At 38.8% G+C, this 20,795-nt stretch overlaps 2 protein-coding genes across 2 annotated transcripts; one reads left to right on the top strand and one right to left on the bottom strand.

Moving 5' to 3' along the window:
- Window positions 1–7,273: 7,273 nt before the first annotated feature.
- LOC122667790 (ACT domain-containing protein ACR12-like) lies at window positions 7,274–14,979 on the top strand. The gene is made up of 10 exons (XM_043864221.1): window positions 7,274–7,510; window positions 7,894–7,954; window positions 9,566–9,688; window positions 10,366–10,460; window positions 11,277–11,361; window positions 11,447–11,506; window positions 13,387–13,442; window positions 13,549–13,654; window positions 13,734–13,802; window positions 14,693–14,979. Exons 1-10 carry the CDS (start codon window positions 7,350–7,352, stop codon window positions 14,753–14,755), a joined length of 879 nt encoding a protein of 292 aa, XP_043720156.1. The 5' UTR covers window positions 7,274–7,349; the 3' UTR covers window positions 14,756–14,979.
- A 2,437-nt stretch (window positions 14,980–17,416) lies between these two features.
- LOC122639347 (protein ABSCISIC ACID-INSENSITIVE 5-like) lies at window positions 17,417–20,381 on the bottom strand. The gene is made up of 5 exons (XM_043832209.1): window positions 20,336–20,381; window positions 19,294–20,253; window positions 17,752–17,823; window positions 17,620–17,649; window positions 17,417–17,524 (listed from the first exon to the last, which is right to left on the bottom strand). The coding sequence occupies exons 2-5, from the start codon at window positions 20,239–20,241 to the stop codon at window positions 17,417–17,419; spliced, it is 1,158 nt and encodes a 385-aa protein (XP_043688144.1). The 5' UTR covers window positions 20,242–20,253; window positions 20,336–20,381.
- Between the last annotated feature and the right edge of the window lie 414 nt (window positions 20,382–20,795).

Below are 20,795 nucleotides of genomic sequence, written 5' to 3' on the forward strand. Positions count from 1 at the left end.
TGTATTGTAAGGCTCAGGAAGTCAATTGGAGAAAGTTTTGTCCACCGTGGAAAAAATATATCCATCAAGTGGTACAAATATTTTATTCCCTACTCATCATCAGACGACCCATGGGAATCCCTTTCACTATGGCCGAAGGGAAACTCGGTCCTAGACCATGTATTTTGGTTTGTTATCAAAATTGAAATATTTCGGATTTTGGTTGAAGTTTAATCAAAATCAAGTACATTTATGATAATCATAATTAGTTGGTCAATTTGATGGTCAAACGATTTTATTAAAAACACAACATTCAACAAAAGTAATTGAAATATGTATTAAGAATGGAATGAAGAAAAATTACCGCTTAAGAATACATCAATGCCAAAAAGTGTCACTGTATATTATTATTAGGGATTGTCTATATGATCGTGTTTACATATGTTTGAAGCATTAGATTGGAAAAAAGAACATCTAAAGTAGTAGTTTGTCTTTAAAACCTATGATTTATGTGGCTATGTCATCATTTGTCTGAAGAATCTAGCAAAGTTCATTACTTTTTTTTTTTGGTAGGTCTCAAAGTCCATCAACAGTACAATTAGTGAAATATTTAAAAATTGACAAAATGAGGTTTCAAATCCACCCAAATGTTGAAGTGGATGCTCCATAGTTGATCACCAAGTCATGATTCAATAGCAAAGTGAAAGACTTTGCAAAAAAATTGAGGATTCTTACCAAGTGGTCACGGGTTGGAGTTTGGAAACAGCCTCTATGCAAAAGTAGGGGTAAGACTGCGTACATTATGATCCTCCCTAGGCCTCGTAATGGTGGGAGCCTAGAACACTAGGTACACCCCTTTTAGTAATTATGGAATTCTCAAGCGAAAACTCAAAACTTGTCAAAATTAATCGAAATTTCATCAAAATCTCGCCAAAATGAATTGAAATTTTATCAAAATGATTGAAATCTTGCATGCTTGCAAGTCGACCCCTATTTCACTTCGAGACTTACTCGAAATCAAAATTTGTCATGGAAGATGAAAGGGGGACATATTTAAAGACCATATATGCCACCAAGACAAGAAGATGGTTGACTTGTGATATTCATTCCTCATATTTCGGTTTGATTGGTTAAAGTTCAGAACCCACAAAGTTGTTGTTTTATTCCTCTTATCCAGAATTTTGTCCAGATGTGAGAGAAGAAAATCTCAGATATTATGATGTTCCAACACCCCCCCCCCCCAAAAAAAAAAATTCACCTCTAAAAGTTGGAAGGGCCAGGATTGTGGTGGATCCAGATCGTCTACGGTGCAGCTGCCCATCCTGCCTGTGCTGCACAGACATAGGGCCGGGTGCAAAGGCTGCCTTACCTCCACTCGGGCAAGACGCTCGGGTAGGGGTAAGGCGGTCTTTGCACGTGGCCCTGTATCTGCGTTGCACAGGCAGGACGGGCAGCTGCACCGTAGACGATCCAAATTGAATCATTAGGAGGTAAAGTGTATACTTTTTTCTCTTGCCATCCATATAGGAAGCCTGGAAACTCAAGTGACTTGAGTGAACAAATGGGCAATGGTTGTATGGAATCTTGATCTTGATTCCAGAGTATATATATGGGCCATTCTTATTAAGTCCAATATCTAACTTGAGAGTCTAGGGCTCATTATTCATTACCAGCAATTTGAAGAAAAAAAAATACACTAATTACAGTTTTGGAAGTGCTTAGAACTTGATCCATCAATGCCTCTGCCCATGGCTGCCATCTTTTAACTTTAGAGGTCAAGTTTTAAGGATAACCACTTCTGTAGAAGGTTACAAATCTTGCTTATCTGAAACCACCTGTACAAATATTTGGAAGAGTACTCTGAGAGATGTCCAAAAGAGAGGTTGCCCTCCTGCAGATTCTCACCTCTAGAAGGAATGGCAGCTGGTTGTTTAAAAGTTAAAACTGAGCAAGGTGAAGATATATATACATACAGAGCGGAAAGTATGCTCTACTTGATGCCTCCGCACGTTCTCCCATTGGACCTGTGCATGCACGAAAGCCACGCTCTCGAACAGATAACACTTCAATTCCCTTGGCTTAATTAGAGGCTACGAACTATGAGGACATAGACCATGAGTTTTAAGGTAAGCATAGCTTACTACTCTCCCTGAAAGATTACCAAGTGTAAAGGGGGCCTCAAAATAGGCAAAAAGTTGGTCATTTAGGTAGAGCCTTAATGGGTTTCCTGTGTGGACACTTTGGACTTCATTGACCTAGCCTCCATGCAGCAACTCTCTTCTTCTTGTAGAAAGATAACCAAAATGAAAAGAAGGTCTTTAATAGGAAACAAGCAAATATTGCAGCAAAGACTTCAAAAGAAAGGAACTTTATCTCAAGAAAGAGCAAATGTCAATGATGTGATAGTGAATAGTGATAGTGGATAACAAGATAGTGAGTCAATAATTTAATAAAAAAAGATGGGAGTCATAAAACCATAGGTTGGTTGAAGTGCTTGCCCCCCCCCTCCCCCGCGTAGGAGGTCATGGGTTCAATTCTCCTGGTCACATTTGTGTCATATTAATTAAGGCATCATTGCTCCTCACCTCCCCCTTGGTAGTTGTAGATCATCATAACCCTCACGCAATTACAATATAATCTTGTCCTAATCTATTATATTATATTGATATACACCTATTACAATAATCCACCTTTTTATCTCTGATATAACTATTTATTGCATCAGTCACTTGGTTATTATGGATTGGGATGGTAGATGGTAGCTATAGGTATAAGCTTCTAAGAAAAAGCCTTATCGAAGAAATAGCTTCTCAGTCATTTTATGATTATTGTTGAAAATAATTTCAATTTTTCATAAATAAGGTGTAAAAATCATATCACAGCTTCCGAAATTGAAAGCACCCCCCTAAAATAATTTTGAAAATCATACCAAAGAGGGTGTTGTTGTTCTAGGACGGATGATGGCATATGAGGCTGTACATCTCTCCATTCCTCTGAGGTTCCATTTGTTGCAAGAGAAATTAAGGAAAGGAAACAAAATTAATGTAAAACTAACAGTAAATTTCTTATAAGGAACAGTCTATTGGTTACATTGAGCTCAAATCCGATAAAAATTAAGGGAAAATGAACGTGGTCTGGTCGCATGGATCTTGTCTCCTGTGCCCAGACACGAAATTACTGTCTTAGTCCCCCCCCCATGAAATTTTAAAAAAAAACTTATTTAAGCAGATGCCCCTACGCACATTCTCATTGAAATCTTCTCATGGATGCCTACCTATGCATATTCGCAACCATTTTCTTGGCCCCTTTTGATTTTTCATCGAAAGGTTCCCTGTTAATTCCTTCCTTTATTGCTTATGATGGAATGATTAATCTCTTCTACAAGTTCTTGTATGTGGAAATAGCAGACTAAAGTTAACATTGAATATGGATCGTCACCTTCCAAGTATTTCTATGTGGCTTATTTGGGTAAGTCATTCTTCTCATCTTCTCAATACAAATAAGAACAACTCGTCATGGACAAAATTAACATCTAAAGCACTCCACTCCCCACATTCTGCACAAATTAGCCACAAAATACATTAGCAATCCCCCAATTACACTGTATCTGTGGGAAAAAAATTTGCTGCTATCTGTGGTGGAAGACAAGGAAATGGAATAATTCACTTCCTTTTTAGGTTCATAAATACACTTTAAGATCTCATTTCCTTGGCTAGCAGCATTTTTTTTATTTTTGGACAAAGTTTTCCAAAACTCGTAGAGGACGAGTCACCCACCATCTTAGGGTTCACAAACCTTCCTAGGGTTTTTGTATGTTCCAAAATATCCTCCCAATACCCTTTCTCCATCCTCTCCGGTCGCCCCTCGATAAATGGGATCCCATTCATCGTGGGTGGAGGGAAACTTGGTCTTTTTTTCTTTTCTTGTCTTTGTGTTCTTTAAAATTGTAAGAGTAAGGCCTGAACACAAAGAAACAGAAGAAGATCACAAGATATGAGATCAGATATACCTTCAGGATCATCACCAGTTTCAAGAAGAATGACTTATCTAAATAAGCCACAACAAAATGCTTCGAAGGTAACCACCTAAGTCAACTTTGGGATCTGCAAGCAAAAGCATGTCGAAGAAGAGATTAACCTTTTTATTTAAAATAAGTGAAAATCTCTACAAGGAAATAATAGAATTAGCAGAAAACCTTTCCATAGAGAAAGCAAGGAGAGCCAAGAAAATGGTAGCAGTAAGCAACCAAGATTCGCAGGATCATCCAGGAAAATTATCTCCTCCAATTCCCTACCCGGCCGAGTTCCCCAATGCCTTTAATAAGGGTTAACTGCCAGATTAAATAATATATTGAGCCTGCAAATATTATCTGAACTAGCCCATCACAAGCCCTAGTTTCAAACCATGAACAGTGTTAGAGAGATCACGAGCCACACATATATGTGTTCTGCACATATAGTTGAAAAAAATAGAAGAACTTCACTCTCTTAGCTAAGACACGATAGATGGAGAAGATAAGAGAAAGGAGGCTAAGAGGGTAGGAGGAAACAAGCAATAATCCAGTGAGCAGTGATATTTGTAAGGGAAATTTTCTATCAGAGAGAGAGATCGAGGATTTGCTGGCAGATTCGCAGAGCTAGAAACCTTATAATAGCATGGTTGCCTGTCTCTTTTGGTAGAAAGGGGGTTTGTTAGTTGCTAGAGAGAGACATTTTAGAAACAAGGGGTGGGCGCTAGGGGGAGACCTTATAGCATGGTCCTCAGAGGCACATACAATTCAGTTACCTGTCGCTTTTGCTGAAAGGTAGATAACCAGTAGGTGCAAAACAGTTTGTGTGTGTGTGTGTGAGAGAGAGGCATTATTGAGGACTTGGCTCAGGTTCACATACTAGAATGTTCTAGTCCGCCCGCAAGCCGTCTAGGTGGAATCCACTTTCCACCGAATCGACATCCTCTACTTCTGCCTACCCCTACTTCCGTGTGCTCCCTACACACAACGAGGCGTGCAAAGACCGATTACCTTCGGTTGGGTAAGGCACTTAGGTAGGGGTAAGGCGGTCTTTGCGCATCCCGTTGTGTGTAGGGCGCACACGAAAATAGGGGCAGGCAGAAGTAGAGGATCCAGACTCATTCCCATCTGGATGGCTTTCAAGTGTACGAGAATCTTATCTTACGTGAAATTGAGCCAGACTCGATTATTGAATGGCGTTCTTTGCATGACCCATGTAACTACGGCCCACCTAATTTGGAATTTTTTTTTTGGGTAAGATAATTTGAAAATTTAATGGGAATGTATGAATGACACCACTATAGGTGTATTTAGATTTTGAAACCTTATTTTAAGGGATTTTTTAATTGATACTCTTCAAAATGTCAAATAATTTGTAAATTTACTTTTATACCCTGTTAGTATAACATAATTTTATTTTCAATAAGAGTAATAGTGTCATTTCACATTACTATCGTTTTTTATAATGTCATAAAGATATCACACTTTCAAATTATTTTAAAAACCTTTTATACTCTTATCTTAAGCAGTTTTGGGGAATAAGACAAAAGGCAATTAAAAAAAGGGAGTGTCTGAATGACATTTCTATAGGTGTACTTTGTACTTTGTACCTTTTTATTGTGCCTTGTCTTATTCCCAGAAGTTGTTTAAATTAAAGGTATAATAGGATTTTCAAAAATAATTTGAAAGTGATATTATCAATATGACACTATCAAAAGAATGGAGGAAATGGAGGGGCAGATAAATGGAGGCGATAATTTTCCTCAAAAGATATCAGTATCATGCACAATTGTTGATTACACGTACCAATTGACACTATTACCATCATTAGAAAAAAAAATTGGGTTCCATACTTAAAAGGACAAAAATAAAGTAAGGTTACAATTTAGGGAAAAATAACGTTGATTTGTCACGTGGTTATTGCACCCAAACACAAAAGAGTGTGTGGAAAGATCACTCAACCCCAGCAAAATCGAAAATCCCATCCAAACCGGTGCTTCTAGGTGCACCCTCATTCATCCCCATGCTAGCGCATGAAACATGGCTCAAAATAATAATAGATTAAAGTTCATAAACCAGATACTAGGTCAAATTTAAATTTCTATTAAAATAATGACAATTACTTTTTTTTTAAGCATTGAAGTGAAAACACGATAGTACCTACCTTGACACCGAGGAAGATATACATCACACTAATAATAGAATACTAACATATGAGTCATGCTAAGAAGCAATGGGGAGGGTAACTGAGGATAGATTGAAACATGAGAGCAGATTAAAAAAAAGAGAGAACATTGCTTGGTTGTGTGCAGAGCACGATCCCTGCGTCCAAACATAGGGCCGTGTGAAATGACCATTGCACCCTCACGATTGCTACCTTTCCATGAGGGAGTAACCATCATTTCACACAACCCTGTGTCTAAGCACAAGTGCCACGCGCTGCACACGACCAGGTAGCATTCTTTCTCCCTTAAACAGATTATTTGGCCTTATACTAGAAAATAGACAATACTATTATTTATTTATTAATTATGCCTTGTATATACCCATTTGTGATTCTTTGTTTCCTAGTTTTTCCAGACATCAATTCCTTAACCGCGCCATATTTTCATTTAAACTTTGTTTATTCAAAAGTCACGATTCAACATCCCCAACATTATTAGTAGTCTTGTTGTCGCGCAAGCCCACATCCTGGGTGAATTGAGCTCCTCTCCAGGGAGTGTCCAAGGGGCATCCAGCCATTGGGTTCTGCCGCACATATCTCGATGGTTGATTGGGTGCATCGGTATATGTGTGGGCCACCTAGCCCTTGGATGCCCCCTTGGGCACTCCTTGGGCGCTGGGCTCTCTAGAGAGGAACCGGATCCATCTCTGGTAGCTCAGCATTGTTTGGATGCCTCCCTGGTCACTCCCTTGGCATTGGGGTCGCAGGAGAGGAGCCCAATCCACAGAGAGATAGATACAACTCTCCAAGGAGGTAGGGTACATTCCAATAAAAAAAACATTATCCCTTATTTTATGGAAAAAAGAACACCGTCTTGTACGGCCAAAATGCACACAAATTATCGTCATGTTTTTCGTGAAATGAAAAATCTCATTCATAATGCCTTCCGTGCAATCTCATTGGCCCTTGTGCTAGTGCAGGCAACGCGACCAGCACAGCAAGGTGTTGCCCGTTATCTATTTTACAAAAGCCCACGAGTTGCGATCCGACGTGGAGTCCAAAGGTCTGAAGCACTACTGATGTTTATGGAAAGTGACGCATAAAATTCCGATATTATAAGATAACGGAGCCTTCGACTTGCAGACTGGCAGTGGAACGAAACACATTTCTGCAGACGAGAAGAGGAAATCCCCAATAATGGCAGCAGCCGACGTTCTCCTCTCGTCTTCCACTCTCCGTCGATATAAAGTTTCTGATTTTCGTTTTAGTTCTCAAATCTCACAGTTGGATCTCTCTAAGATCCCTCTAATTCGATATGCATCTGTTGAATCCGCTGCAATCGGTTTCTCAAGGAGAAAGTAAGAACGATATTTGATTTCTCCGCTGATTCTTCCGTTACTTTCACCATTGTTCACTTTTTTGTGCTTGTCTTCCTGTCGACTTCTGTATGGTTTTTTGAATTACTGTTTTTGGTTTAATTGATCAAACTACTGATTGTTCCTGAGATGCAAATGGAATCTCGGTTCGTATATCTCGAAGTTTGTTTTTTTCCCGGTCCATATTTGGCTGATCCATTGCAGTTCTAGTTTGAGCTTTTTTAAAAAAATCAAGTACTGCATGTGGATTGTTTCATTTCATCCCATTCAAGTTTATAAATACATGTTAGTCTGCGACTTAGTAGGACTTTGGACAACTTATTCGTAGAATCTTATTGCTGAAGATGGGTTTAATCGCTTCGTAGGCACATTCTGCAACTGCAAGCTTCTGTTAACTCTACAAGTACAGTGGTATTAGCCTCTTCGGTGAGTGATGCCTTTGCTTCCTAGCGATTTTCCATAGCTTTACTTGTGAGAAACCATTCCTTCACAAAATCACTTTTATATGTTTAGCTGTTAGTTTTAATTCTTGTAGTTACTTTATCGCATGCTGTTGAAAAAAAATGCGATGTAGAATTGCGCTTTAGTTTATATGACAAACAGAGAATGAACAGTCGGGTAGCAAATTAGGTTTAAGGTCTTCTTGTATTCGTAGCATTTCATTTTCTTGATATCTGTGAACATCTTGATTCAATCTTTGTTAATTTCAAATATAGGTTTGTTAGTTTTTCATTTATATCTACCATTCCCTATTTTCTGTTACTGCCTTCTCCTACAGGATACATCAACTCAATTATAGTGTGAAAATATGGGAGTTAAACATTGTCCCTACTTGTTTGATCTGCCTGCAAAACTTCTGTTTCCAATTTTCATGATCCATGTTAAAAATTTTTGCTTACGGTTTTCAAATGCTGGCTGGCAAGTGGCAACCCGATGCATCTACCACTTCTCTCACGTGGACATGGGACTACAAGCGCAAAAACACTGGCATAGTTATTCTAGGAATAAAAAAAGGACAATCACTCGCGAGGCTCTGGTTGGAGTTAAACTTAGCTTTTGTGAGAAAAGCAAGAAATCACTTTAGTTGTTAGGGCTTGAAACAAGTCAGATCTAAATTCGATCCATGTAGGTCCCAATCCTGATCCAACTATCTATTATTGCAGAACCACATCCCGCAAGAAACTCAAATGGAAAATGTTGATTGGCTCTGAACTCCTATTCCCAGACCCAAATAAGACCAGCCTTAATCTGGCTCTGAAGTCTCGACTGATTTTAACTGATATGGCTTTAAAAATGGATAAAACAGATATGGAATGGGTTAACGCACATATATTCTCTTTATTTTCCATGGATTAGTTGTTTGAAGACTCTCATGTTGCTCATATGATTACCTCCAAGGATGACTTTATTGAATCATATCTGTTTACACCCTCTCTGTGTTTTAGATATAAATTAGGCTGGGAACAAAATTGTTGGTTTGTAAATAATCTTTATGTTCAGGATTATTGACATTCCTCACAGAACTTCACTCTTGATTAATCGGTGATATTACTTAATGGCCTATCTAGATAAACTTGTCTTGATGGTCCAAACATCTACCCCGTGGCAGCTTTGTTGGTACTCCAATTTTGTGGACATGTTGTCATTAGGATCATTTATCTATCCACCAAGTTTTCAGCCCAAGCACATTTGTCTGCTTGGCAATATAAAGCTTTAGAAACTGGTTGGAAGTTCAATTTTGGCTAACGCAGTTCAGCAGTTGAAAATACAAGGTTTAAATTGAGATGGGGAAACTGTGCTGTTTTAGCCCTAGGAGCCCTCCATATGGTTTCAAAATTGGACCATCAAGATAAGCTTATCCCTGCAGATTTTAGAGATTTTCCCATGTATGTAGATAGGTAGGGTCAATCATGATGAATCATTACTGTTATCTGCATGGAAATTGTATCCATAACTTGTCAAACTCTGCAGTCTGCAAACATGTTTTACTATTGCTATATCATTTCCAACTACTTTGACAAGTTATTTCATTTGCAGAAGTCAGATCAGGATGCTGATACTGTTCCTATGCCTATGGTTTTGATTGGTCAAGATTTAGATTCTGATGCAACAATTGTACAACTTAGTTTTGGAGATCGCCTTGGAGCTCTTATTGACACGGTGAAGTTGCTTTACTGACTCTGTTGTATTTCTTGATGAAACATTACATTGCTTGTTAAACAAGAAATATTTCCCATTGTATAATCTTCGTTGTCTATGTTTGTTAATTTGCCAACCATGCAAATTTTCAATAAAGTTTTTCAGCAGTATGTCTGACTTCTGCCCTTAGGAAGTGATTGATCTGTAGAAATACTATTGATGCTCTGGCCTTTTCATTTATTTTGTATATTTCCAGATATTTTCCAATCTTTGATTACTTATTATCATACTAAATTTGGGGGAAGGACACAAACAATGGGGAAATTCCTCTTCTATTTTTCTCCCCTGATTGGTAGAGTTTATAAAGAATTATTTGATTGTCACTGATATTATGGGTCTCCCCATCTCATTCTCTCTTAATCTGGCTAAGGCTTCCAAATCTATCCTACTCCCATTATGGATGCAGCTAAAGCTAAAGTTTTCTGATTGGTATTGGATTATAAATGTCAAAAAATGAGGGCATTGTAAACTATGGTTGTCGTAGCACACTCCAGGTCAGTGATGGTATACTGAAGATATTGCCATAATCAAGACTTTAATGCTTAGTTTCCCTTAACTTGATTCATTTTGGATTATTTGGTCCATATCTAGATATGGAGTTCTTGTCTCTTGATGTGTCTAGGTTTACGTTGTGACAGATGAAGGCCCTTAAAGATTTGGGCTTGGATGTGGCAAAAGGAACTGTTACAACTGAGGGATCAATTAAGCAAACAAAGTTTTTCATTACACGTTTGTAAGTTCTATTTTATTGTTTAGTATCTGTATTATTTGGTAGTAATTTTTCGTGAACTTGTCAGAATCCACGGAGCTTACAGAAGAATAGAGGTGGATGCTATCTGCTGCAAACCTCATGGTTGTGGCTTGGATTTGCAATCTTGCAGATCTAACACCAATGTTCTTTAAGGGTCTATTTTGCTTCTCTTTGTGATGCTTCTCTTCAGTATGATCAATTACTCGCAAAGAATTCTTTCTTTTTTACGATTCCAATACATGCAAGCAACTCAAATAAAAGCATGACATTTACACTTCTGTGTTCCATACACAACTTGGTGGAATCTTTCTTTTGGTTTATGAAGGAAATGCACCAATTAGGTGTTGGGCGTTATGTATTAATTTGAATGAGAAATAGATTGAGGGGCACCCAACCAGGGGTGGATGCACCTGAGGCAGATTCTCTGAATGAAACGGTCGGGGAATAGATTATGGTCAACCGCATCTCATTTCACTGTAGAAAGTAGAAGTTTTCTGACTGACAAAAAAGAGCTAGAGAGGTTGATTAATACTTTCATACAATAAATGTGACTTCTCATGTCTTTTTGGCATGTGTTGGATGTGGACATGTGGCAATTTAAAAGGATGGTTGCTTTCCCTGTATCTTTTTTTTGAATGGATGCATATTATCGTGCTTGCTATGTAAATGTTATTTTGGTTAAATATATAATGGCTGTGTAATTGTTGATAGATGTTGCTGGTTAGCATATCATTTTCTGAAATTGTTAGTAGTGTTTCTCAGTGTAGCTGTTTTTGAATCTTTTGATTAACATGCTAGGGGCTCTGGCCGCAAAGTTGAAGATCCTGGTATGATAGAGAGAATTAGGCTTACCATCATCAACAACCTTTTGAAGTATCATCCGGTACATTGAAATTTGGCCTGCTAACTTTGTTATTCTGTACATATCTCCATATTTTTCTTGAGTTATGCTTTTGTTTTCTTGATAGGAATCTAGTGAACGACTTGCAATGGGTGAGGCTTTTGGAATTAAAGCACCAGAGAGGAAGGTATTGATTTTAGTAACACATTTAATATTTCATCTTTTTTGCTTGCTTGTTTGCCCTCTCATTTATTCCATACGATGTTTTTGTTTTCTCCGGCATTAAACTGCTAAGATTCCTCATGTTTATATCTGGACTTTTATAGCCAGCTGCCTTTTCCAGTATGATATTAACTGGAAAAATGCAGGTTTTTCAAAGCTTAGAGAGCTAACCTGATATTAAAGGCCCAATTCAGCGATTCTCTAAGGCCCCGTTTGTTTGACGGAAAGGATGGGCTGGGAATGTTGTGGGAGTGGGTCCCACAGTGTAGTGGGTTGGGGAACAGGGGTGGGATTTTTTTACTTTTTCCATGAACAGTAACCAAAGTCCTTGTTTTTTGTGGGACTTTGGATAGCATAGGGGTGGGATTTTCAAGTGCCACATCAGCAGACAAAGCATTGAATTCTGTTCCCTATGCTTTTGTAAGTTCACCACCCCAGGTTAAACAAACAAGGTTGGGGTGGGATTTTGAAGTGCCACATCAGCACTTTCCCACCCCACCTAAGTCCCCATCAAACAATGGGGCCTAAAGAAAACCATTTTGAGATGTACAGGCCCCTAGATTTAGCCATTTTGAGGATTAACTTGTTTACTGAGATAGGACTTTAGTTCCTATTTCCTGATGTTAGTGAAGCCTCTTAAATTTGAAAATGGGGAAGAGAAAAAACAAGCAAAATGCCCTGCTTTATTGAAACAATGCGTGGACCATTGAGAGTTACCAACCAATTTGAAGAGTGACTCTTATTTAGGGAAAGGGGCTTTGGTTCCATTTATGCCAGACCCCATTGGGTTTAAGAGAAGAATCTGAAGTACCAGATTTTTTAGAAATTTAATTTGGGATTGATGATAAACGATAAAGATGGTTAATCAAGGTGGCTCAGCCTGTTGATGGTGTTCAACCTACTAAATGGACTTTTATTTAGATGGAACCTGATGTTATTTGAGCATCTTCCATGTTGTTTGACAACTAACATCTATTCAAGTATGAAACAATGAAGGAAGACTGTGTCCTCTATTCTGACAGGAATGTCCACCTCTCAACCAATGAATGTTGGTGCCACTTGGCTTGTTTGAACTGCATCCAGTATGCATATGCATGTGCATTAATTTTGCTGGTTAAATTGTAATTTCTCACATTGCTTGCTTGGAAGTTAAGGGATGATCTCCAATGAACCTGGAAGCTGCATTTAATTGATCTGCTTATCTGATTGTAGCATGACATCAAACATATTCTGCGAATGGAATTCATGCTTGAAATGAGAAATATCTAGTTGTCTTGAAGTAATTTACTTATTGATGTTTCTCAACCTCCCCCCTCCTTTCGTGTCTACTGACGGCGAGACATAAGCTCCCCTCTGTATCCCAAGAAGCGGTCCCACCAAGACAATTCCCTGCCCAATAATGAGAAGCATCTGCCTCTTAGCATGAGTATCCGTGGTCATGTCTTTTGCCGAGACAACTTGTTGTGACTAGGTGGTTTGTTTGTCGTGTTGTGGTTAGGCCTTTGCTTGCTTTGGCCTCCTCCCAGTGTGCTGCCTCCCTATAATTTGTTTGTTGTGATTCCTTGGGGTACTCCCCTTCCCTTTTCAGGCCCTTGCCTCCTCCTTTGTAAAGGCAGGATCTTGTAATTTGTTTGCCCTCCCCCCCCCCCTCTTTTCCTTTGGTATTGAATTATTTATTTATCCAAAAAAGAAAATCAGTTATTGATTGTTTAAATGCGTGGTTCAACAGAATTATGACAGTGGAAGTTCTTATTCAATGGTTGATACATGTTTTGCAAAGAACTTATTTATTTCTGAGATGTCTCTACGACAACTGGATCTTGATAGTTATTTTGTCATCGACAGCTTGATGTTGATATTGCAACTCACATACATGTTAAGGATGATGGACCGAAGAGAAGGTTTGCTTTTTTCAAGATAGTGATTACAGTTATTTATAAGATAGGAGACCTTTACCGTCCTTTGTGGGAATGGTTGAAGTATTAATCTTTTGCACCTTTCTGCCAGCGTACTTAGTATAGAGACAGCAGATCGACCAGGCCTGATACTAGAAATCATCAAGATTATGGCTGATATCAATATCAATGTGGAATCAGCAGAGATTGATACTGAAGTATGATCACAATTGTATCTCCTCTTCTTTCTTCATTCTATTGTTTGCATTAATTATAGCACCTTCTCTCATCTAACAGGGATTGATTGGCAAAGACAAATTTCATGTCAGCTACAGAGGGGCAGCACTAAACAGTTCCTTGTCTCAGGTAAATCATCAGGATCTAAGGCTATGGCCCCCTCCAACAATTTTTGTACATGAATTGTGACCACAGTGGCCAAGATAAAAAAAAAAATTGTAAATTTGGAGAAAGTAATTAAGTTGGAGAGAAAAATCATTCTAAAGTACTGGAATCTTTTGAGTGGCATTTCTTGTAAGATGCTCATAAAAATCTTGAAATCATGCTGGAATTTTCTATATGTTTTATGTTCACTTGATAGGCTTTACAAATTGTTACTACTACCCTGCTACGTTTTGATTTTAGCCAAAAATTGGATTATGACATTTCTTGATTGCTTTCATACCCTATTGGTTCTGCAAAATATATTACAGAAATATTAATCAATTAAGATCAAGCGAATTAACTTGAAAAATCTTAAGTAAGTCAATTATAAAATTCTTTTCATTTGATTGATACTTCTTGCTTCATTTCATTAACTTAACTAAAGCACTGTGCTCAATAAAGGCTTCAGTTTGGAAATTTGGTTTGTTTTTGCCATTTTTATCTGAAATTTGACTGGCCAGGAGGAAAAGTAAAGTTGTTCTGCGCTTGATCAAATATCCTATTTCATAAACAACGATGGAGAGCCAATACCACGAATTGGCAACTGTTTTAAGATTTAAGAAAATTTTAGAACCGGGCAAGCACAACTGAAGCTGAGCCTGGTAATCCTTTGATGGAATACCTGAGCACTTGCATACTCCTTTGAATTGATAGTGATAAAAGCACTTGCATACTCCTTTGAATTGATAGTGATTTTCTACTGGGTGAAATTGATTCTAGTTCGAGTTTTCTGATTAATCATGAAGCTTTCAAATTCAGCCTAGAAATTTCCCGTCTCTTCTCACGAACACTTTTTTTTTTAAATGAACATGCAGGTCTTGATAAACTGTCTGCGTTACTACCTTCGAAGGCCAGAAACTGATGAAGATAGTTACTGATACCTGTAGAAGGAACTCATGGCTGGACATCAAGTGTACCATCTCCCGCTGAAACATATGCCATGGGTTGGGCCACCCACCTGTTGAGGTTTTCTTTGAGGATGAACAGAAAAATAGGATAACTGCATTCCAAGATTCTCAGTATGGGTTGATTACAGGAGTTGAATATTTCTTGGGAACTTGTTCTGATAAAAATAAGACGCTCACATTGTTGTTATCCATTAGATCTGTATATACTGGGAGTATACTGTTAATGAAAGTTCTAGAACTGCTTCTTCAATAGACTTTGTTTCAGTTTTACAGCTTGTGTTAGTCCGCACCACCAAAAAAAATGGAATTCTTTAACTGACCAAGTCTTAGATCTCTCTCACTCTCTAGAGCTCTACAACTCATGTGGATAAGCTCCTAACCTCCACCGGCCGACTTGTTGAATGCTGGCGACCGCTTGTCGGAGGAGATTCCTCTCCAAACTTTGGAACAACCCTTCTTAACAATTAAATCCAGGGTGTTTTGCCTTCTCTGGTACTCTTTGCCTTAACCAGTGGTGGCTGTTCCTTCAAACCAAACCTCTCATTTAGATCTTGTACTCTGCTTCTAGTGGCGTTTTCAATTAAAACTTGCCTCAGCCAAGGCTCTGACCTCGCTCAAACAAACGATGGGTGGATTATGAAACAAACGATGGGTGGATTATGAGATCAACAACAATAATTGTGTCATTATTATTGGTTCTACTTGAAAAGTTTCGATTATGTCTTACATAACATCCTCCCCTCCCTCCCTCTCCCCCCCCCCCCCCAACCCCCCAAAAAAAAGTAAAAAAATAAAAAAAGAGGTATAAGTATTTCAGGTATTGCTTAAGGAACTCGTGTAGTAGAAAATAAAAAAGAGTAGGATAGAATAGAACCTTATGTTTTATTTTTTATACAAACGTTAATAAGTTTGGTTGAATGGTTGGATAGAATTATTTATCTAATACAACAAACAATGGAGATTCATGAGTATACAAACCCATATGGAGATGGATGTAGGCATACTTGGATCCATGATCAATGAACAATGCCTACACAAACGATGATGTTTCGTTTTAATGGTCGTCAATCTTCTCTACCATCTTCTCTACTCACTCTAGGGTTTCTAATGTCTACACTCAATGGGAGAGTGTCGATAATATATAGAGTGAAAGTAGGTACCAACCATGCAAAAAAGAAAACATAATTTCCTTTCCCATTAAAGAACATATTTTAGTTAGGTCTACACTGCACAATATTTTCATACCAATTAAAGTGTGTCAAAATAAGTCCAATATTCCTGTATATGATCACTTACCACTACTGGACTTGAGAGATTCACTCCATCAATATCAACACTTACCAATCCAATTTTATAAAATCAAATAAGTCACTATGCTTGCCCACCCAAAAAGGAAACATTACAAGGTTGAGTTGTTATGCTTAACAAAGAAACTCAGTCCAAGGAGAGAGTTTTTTCTTCACCAACAAGGAAGAAGATTGAGGGTCATAATCTGAAACTTCCCTTTAGAGTGTTCAAAGAGTCCCATCCAACCGTAATAAAACTGGTCGCTTTTCTTCACAAGTGAAGAGAAATTTGATCCAACAAAATATATTTGAATTAGTCAAAAAAAACCTAGCCATCCCGACCTGGCCCTTACCCACCCTGAACCTGGACAGGGCTGGACTGGGCCTATGTTCCTACCAGGGTCGGGCTGGGTTTAGTATTTTCCTGGCCTTGGCAAGGTCAGGCCGGGTCTGGTTTGAGGTCTTGGCCTTCGCACGCCCAGTCTGACCCTGTATGCACTTAATAACCCACTAGTGCATTTTAAGGCTAATGCACTTAATAAATATAGCCTTTGTTAAGTGGACTGTTCACTATTCAGGGCCAATCAGGGCCAGGCCAGGCTTGGGAAAACCCTGCCAGGATCGGTCTAGGTTGAAGTTATGCTTGGCCGTGGCAGGGTTGGGTTGGGCTAGGGTTAAGGCAAACCCGTCCCGTTGACACCCGTATTAAGCTCATATTACTGGTGCTTATTTACTACATGAAGCAACAAATTTGAGTTCAAATGCTGCATTCATCCTCAATCACTCCATCCCAATTGACTTGCTGATCCCCCTCAAAGCACAGGTGGAACAGGTTTGACTACCCAAGTTGGATTAACAATAACGACTGATCACACGTCCAAGCCCTAAATCCTTGCAAATCAATTTATTTTTAACCTAGACATCAGTCACCAATAACTTAGCTATTGTTTGTTAAGAAAATTTCAGTAGCAGCTAGATTCTGGTTCCCTTCTGATGCCAACCTCAAAGTTCAAATTAGAACACCATCACCTAAAAATTTATGCAAATTTGATCCATCTTTTAATTAGTCGTTTATCACTTACTCTTAGTTATTAATTCTATCTCCTTAAAAATGAAAACCAGATTTGAAAGTGATCGTCTGAAACAGATCACTAATGACCCATCTTCATTACAAATTTCCTTCCTGGGCTCTACAGACTCCAAAATATTTACATTCAGTATAGCTGTAATAGCTAACCAGTTCATACTAAACCATAAGTAAAAAAGCTTAATTATAACAGTAATAATAATAATAATAAGCCTCATATAAAAATATAAATCAGATATTCTAAATTCCAATTTGATCTCAGCAGAGTCCATTAGGAAAGCTGAAGCTTCTCCTCATCATTCTCAACTTCTCCTCTGCCATTTGCGCTTTTGTTGAAGGCTTTATTTCCTTCATCTCATCCTGCATCTGTGTTTGCATAAGAACCAAATAGTTAATGTTTTCAAGAGAGAGAGAGAGAGAGAGAGAGAAGAGTATATAATACGTTATAGATCACAACTTACCTCCTGCCTCTTCTTCTCCTCAGTTTCCGCCTGTTATAATTGATTTCAAATACAAAGATTTAGTAAAAGAAATATGGAAACTGAAAAAGAAAGGGAATTAATTATATAGTATGTGTTGTTCTTGTTAATTACCAGAATTCGCTTGAGGTGAGCATTCTCCTCCTTCAGTTGGTTCAGCTCTGCTTCCAGCTCCACCGTGTATGCCTGTATTGTATATATATAGTAAAAATAGAAATTAATTAATTCATGTAAAACAATACCATTTCCCCATACTTTTCTACAGTTCTTTCTCTAACTATAAATTTAAATGTATATTGAGAACCAACTTTGATATATTTTCCACTACCCAACCCCGTTAGGTTCCTTCTCGAGTTTCTTTGTCTAATGTTGGGTCTGCATAGTCTTCACGACCCAGACGAAATTTTGTTACTACCCTTGTAGGAACTTTCCTGCTACGGCTTGCAACCAAAATAATGAAATCTTGAAGATTATTTTGGAAAATATCAAAACCTAAGAGGTACGGGTGTAAATTTGGCTCGAACCTGTTCTGAGCTCGAACAGGACCTGGGCTGGATTTTTCAACTTGAGAGCGGGTTAGGGTTGAAATTTTTAGGCCTTGGGTTAGGGTTGAACTGGGCCAGGGTTGAGGCCTTAGGTTAAACCCAACTCGGCCAGACCCGGTGTCAAAGGTTAGGCTTTACAATTTATAATTTTTTTAATATCTAATTATCTATTGATTTACTAAAAAAATGCTAATAAAAAATATTTACAATTTTAAGATTGGACTAAATTTTTTAACCCAAAGAAAAGTCTAATAGTCAATTGAGTATGAAACAAACCAATACAATTTAACCCCCAAAAAAAAAACCCAATACCCAATCACATGTGTCTCATTTTTTGAATGCATAGAGCATAGGATAACGTAAATGGCAAATAAGCAAGGCAAGTCAGGGCCAACCAAATCCTAACAAATTTTAGGGTCAATCAGGGCCAACGCAGCTCTTGGAAACAAAAAACCAAGGTCAATTAGGGCCAACCTGGCCCGATCAGGGTCAATCAGGGCCGGGCTGGGTTGAGTCTGACAGGATTGGGCCTGGATTGAGATATCTCAGCCCGACCTAAAACCGGGTTGTGCTTGGGTTAAGCTAAGAGGACTTAAGATTGGGCTAAGGTTTTAGAAACCCCAACCCAACTCGTCCCTGTTTCACCCCTATTAGGAAGTATTTGTGAACCAAAAAAGAAAGTGAATTATTTCATGGCTATGAGCCTAGGTAAAAAGAAAGTTCTTACAAGTTGGGTTAGGTTCAGCTCCCCATATAGGGTACGACCCAACATGCATTTCTTTTTTTTCTGTTTTTTGGATAAACCCAACATGCATTTTAGTGTGGGTGAGTCTTTTTACTCATGAATGGTGAAATTCATGTGAAGTGGTTTCTTGTCGGTTTGTCATAAATTTTTTTTTCCTGAAATAATTTGTCATCATCCATTGAGTTCCAATTAGGTACTCTGGGTCAACGGTGAATGGTAACGTTGGTGAGACTTGGGAGCCATGATCAATCATCGAAACCGATTGTGACCAAAGTCTCTCTCTAGCTAATCCTCATTTCTCTCTCTATCTCATGCAAGTAGATGGAAATGCAGAGCGCAATAGAACAGTGAAAGGGGGAAATTTACCTGTTTTCTGGCACGGGATCTGGCGGCCGATTCTCGGTTCTTGATCATCCTTCGTTGTCTCCTCTCCACCACCACCTCCACAGGACCATCTATCATCCTCTTCCTCCCTCTTATCCCTCCAATCTCCGCTCCCACGTATCGATTCTCCATTGGACCAGAATTCTCTCCACATATGCCATCAGAAGACCCTGAACTTGCCGGCGAAACCGTCACTCCGTATGCACCACCACCGTTTCCCGCTCTCCCTCCAAAACAGACACCCCCAATCGCCGGATAATTAGACATCTCCCCCATAACCCCACCACTAGGTGGAGGAAATGTTTGGTAGTTCGAAGGAACACCCATGACATCTATCCCGAAATTGTGTTTTTCCAAGGCAGTCGCATTATTATTATTCAGGTAAAGTCCGTACGGTTGTGCCACATGTGCCGGTGCACCTCCTTGTAGCGGCGCCACCAGATTAAGCTGAGCAGAAGAAGGCCTACATGCTTCCCTAACCACTCCAGCTTTTACTAAAAAATCTTCCAGAGTCATTTCCCCGATGGTGGGTTGGCGATGGGTATTGTCAGCCTGTTCTTCCTCTTCCTCTTCTTCTTCTTGCTCTCCTCGGATTTCGGCCCACACCTCCTCTACTGTCTTCCTGTAAAGAGGAGATTGAAGAGTAAGAGAAACTTGCCGGGGTAAGAAGCTGCTTTGCTGGTGTTTGATGAAATGGTTAGCTTGGTTTTCCTCCGCAGTCCAAATGTTGTTAAGGAACTCGTCCATGTTCATCGACCCAAAGTTCTTCCCGTTCTTACAATGGCTGTTCTGAAATTCGTCGAGGGTGAGGGAGAAGATGGAGGATTGCATTCCCAATGAGTGTGTCTTCGAAGAATTTATCTCCTCCGCTGCCTGCCTTCCCAACCCTACCTTGTCATGGATCACTGCTTCCGATCCCGAAACCACCATCTTACTAATTAACTGGTTTCAATTTTCAAACAACACCGAGAAAGAGAAAGAAAGAGAGACAGACAAAGATACCAAGAGAGAAGCTGAGCTTGTGGCCTTTAGATTCTCAATTAGGGTTTTGACGTCCACAGTCTGCATAAACGCACACAGAGAGAGATGTTAGTCTGGTTTTATGAAGTGTTCGGAAATACATATATGAGAAGCAGTTTTCTGTACGGGAGTGTGGTCTACACCAGCACTCCCATGTGTTTATCTCTCTTTTTTAAAACAAAAGGGTAAAAATGTTTTTTCACATAGAAAAGAGAGAGATAGACTCATAAGAGTGCTGGCCTAGGCCACACTCCCATGCAGAAATCTTTTTCCCTACATTATATATAAAGAATGATTCAAGAAGAAGAAGAAGGGCTTTCCTCGTGTGGCTGACCTGGCACTCCTACTGTGAATAACCACCTTTTTTTTATTCTTTTTAGCTTTTTATAATATAAAATTTAGGAAATACAGTAACGGTGACGAAACCAATTTAATATATTCCTCATATACCACGAGAAAACCAA

Source organism: Telopea speciosissima, chromosome 1, assembly GCF_018873765.1.
Source record: "Telopea speciosissima isolate NSW1024214 ecotype Mountain lineage chromosome 1, Tspe_v1, whole genome shotgun sequence".
Taxonomy (NCBI): Eukaryota; Viridiplantae; Streptophyta; class Magnoliopsida; order Proteales; family Proteaceae; genus Telopea; species Telopea speciosissima.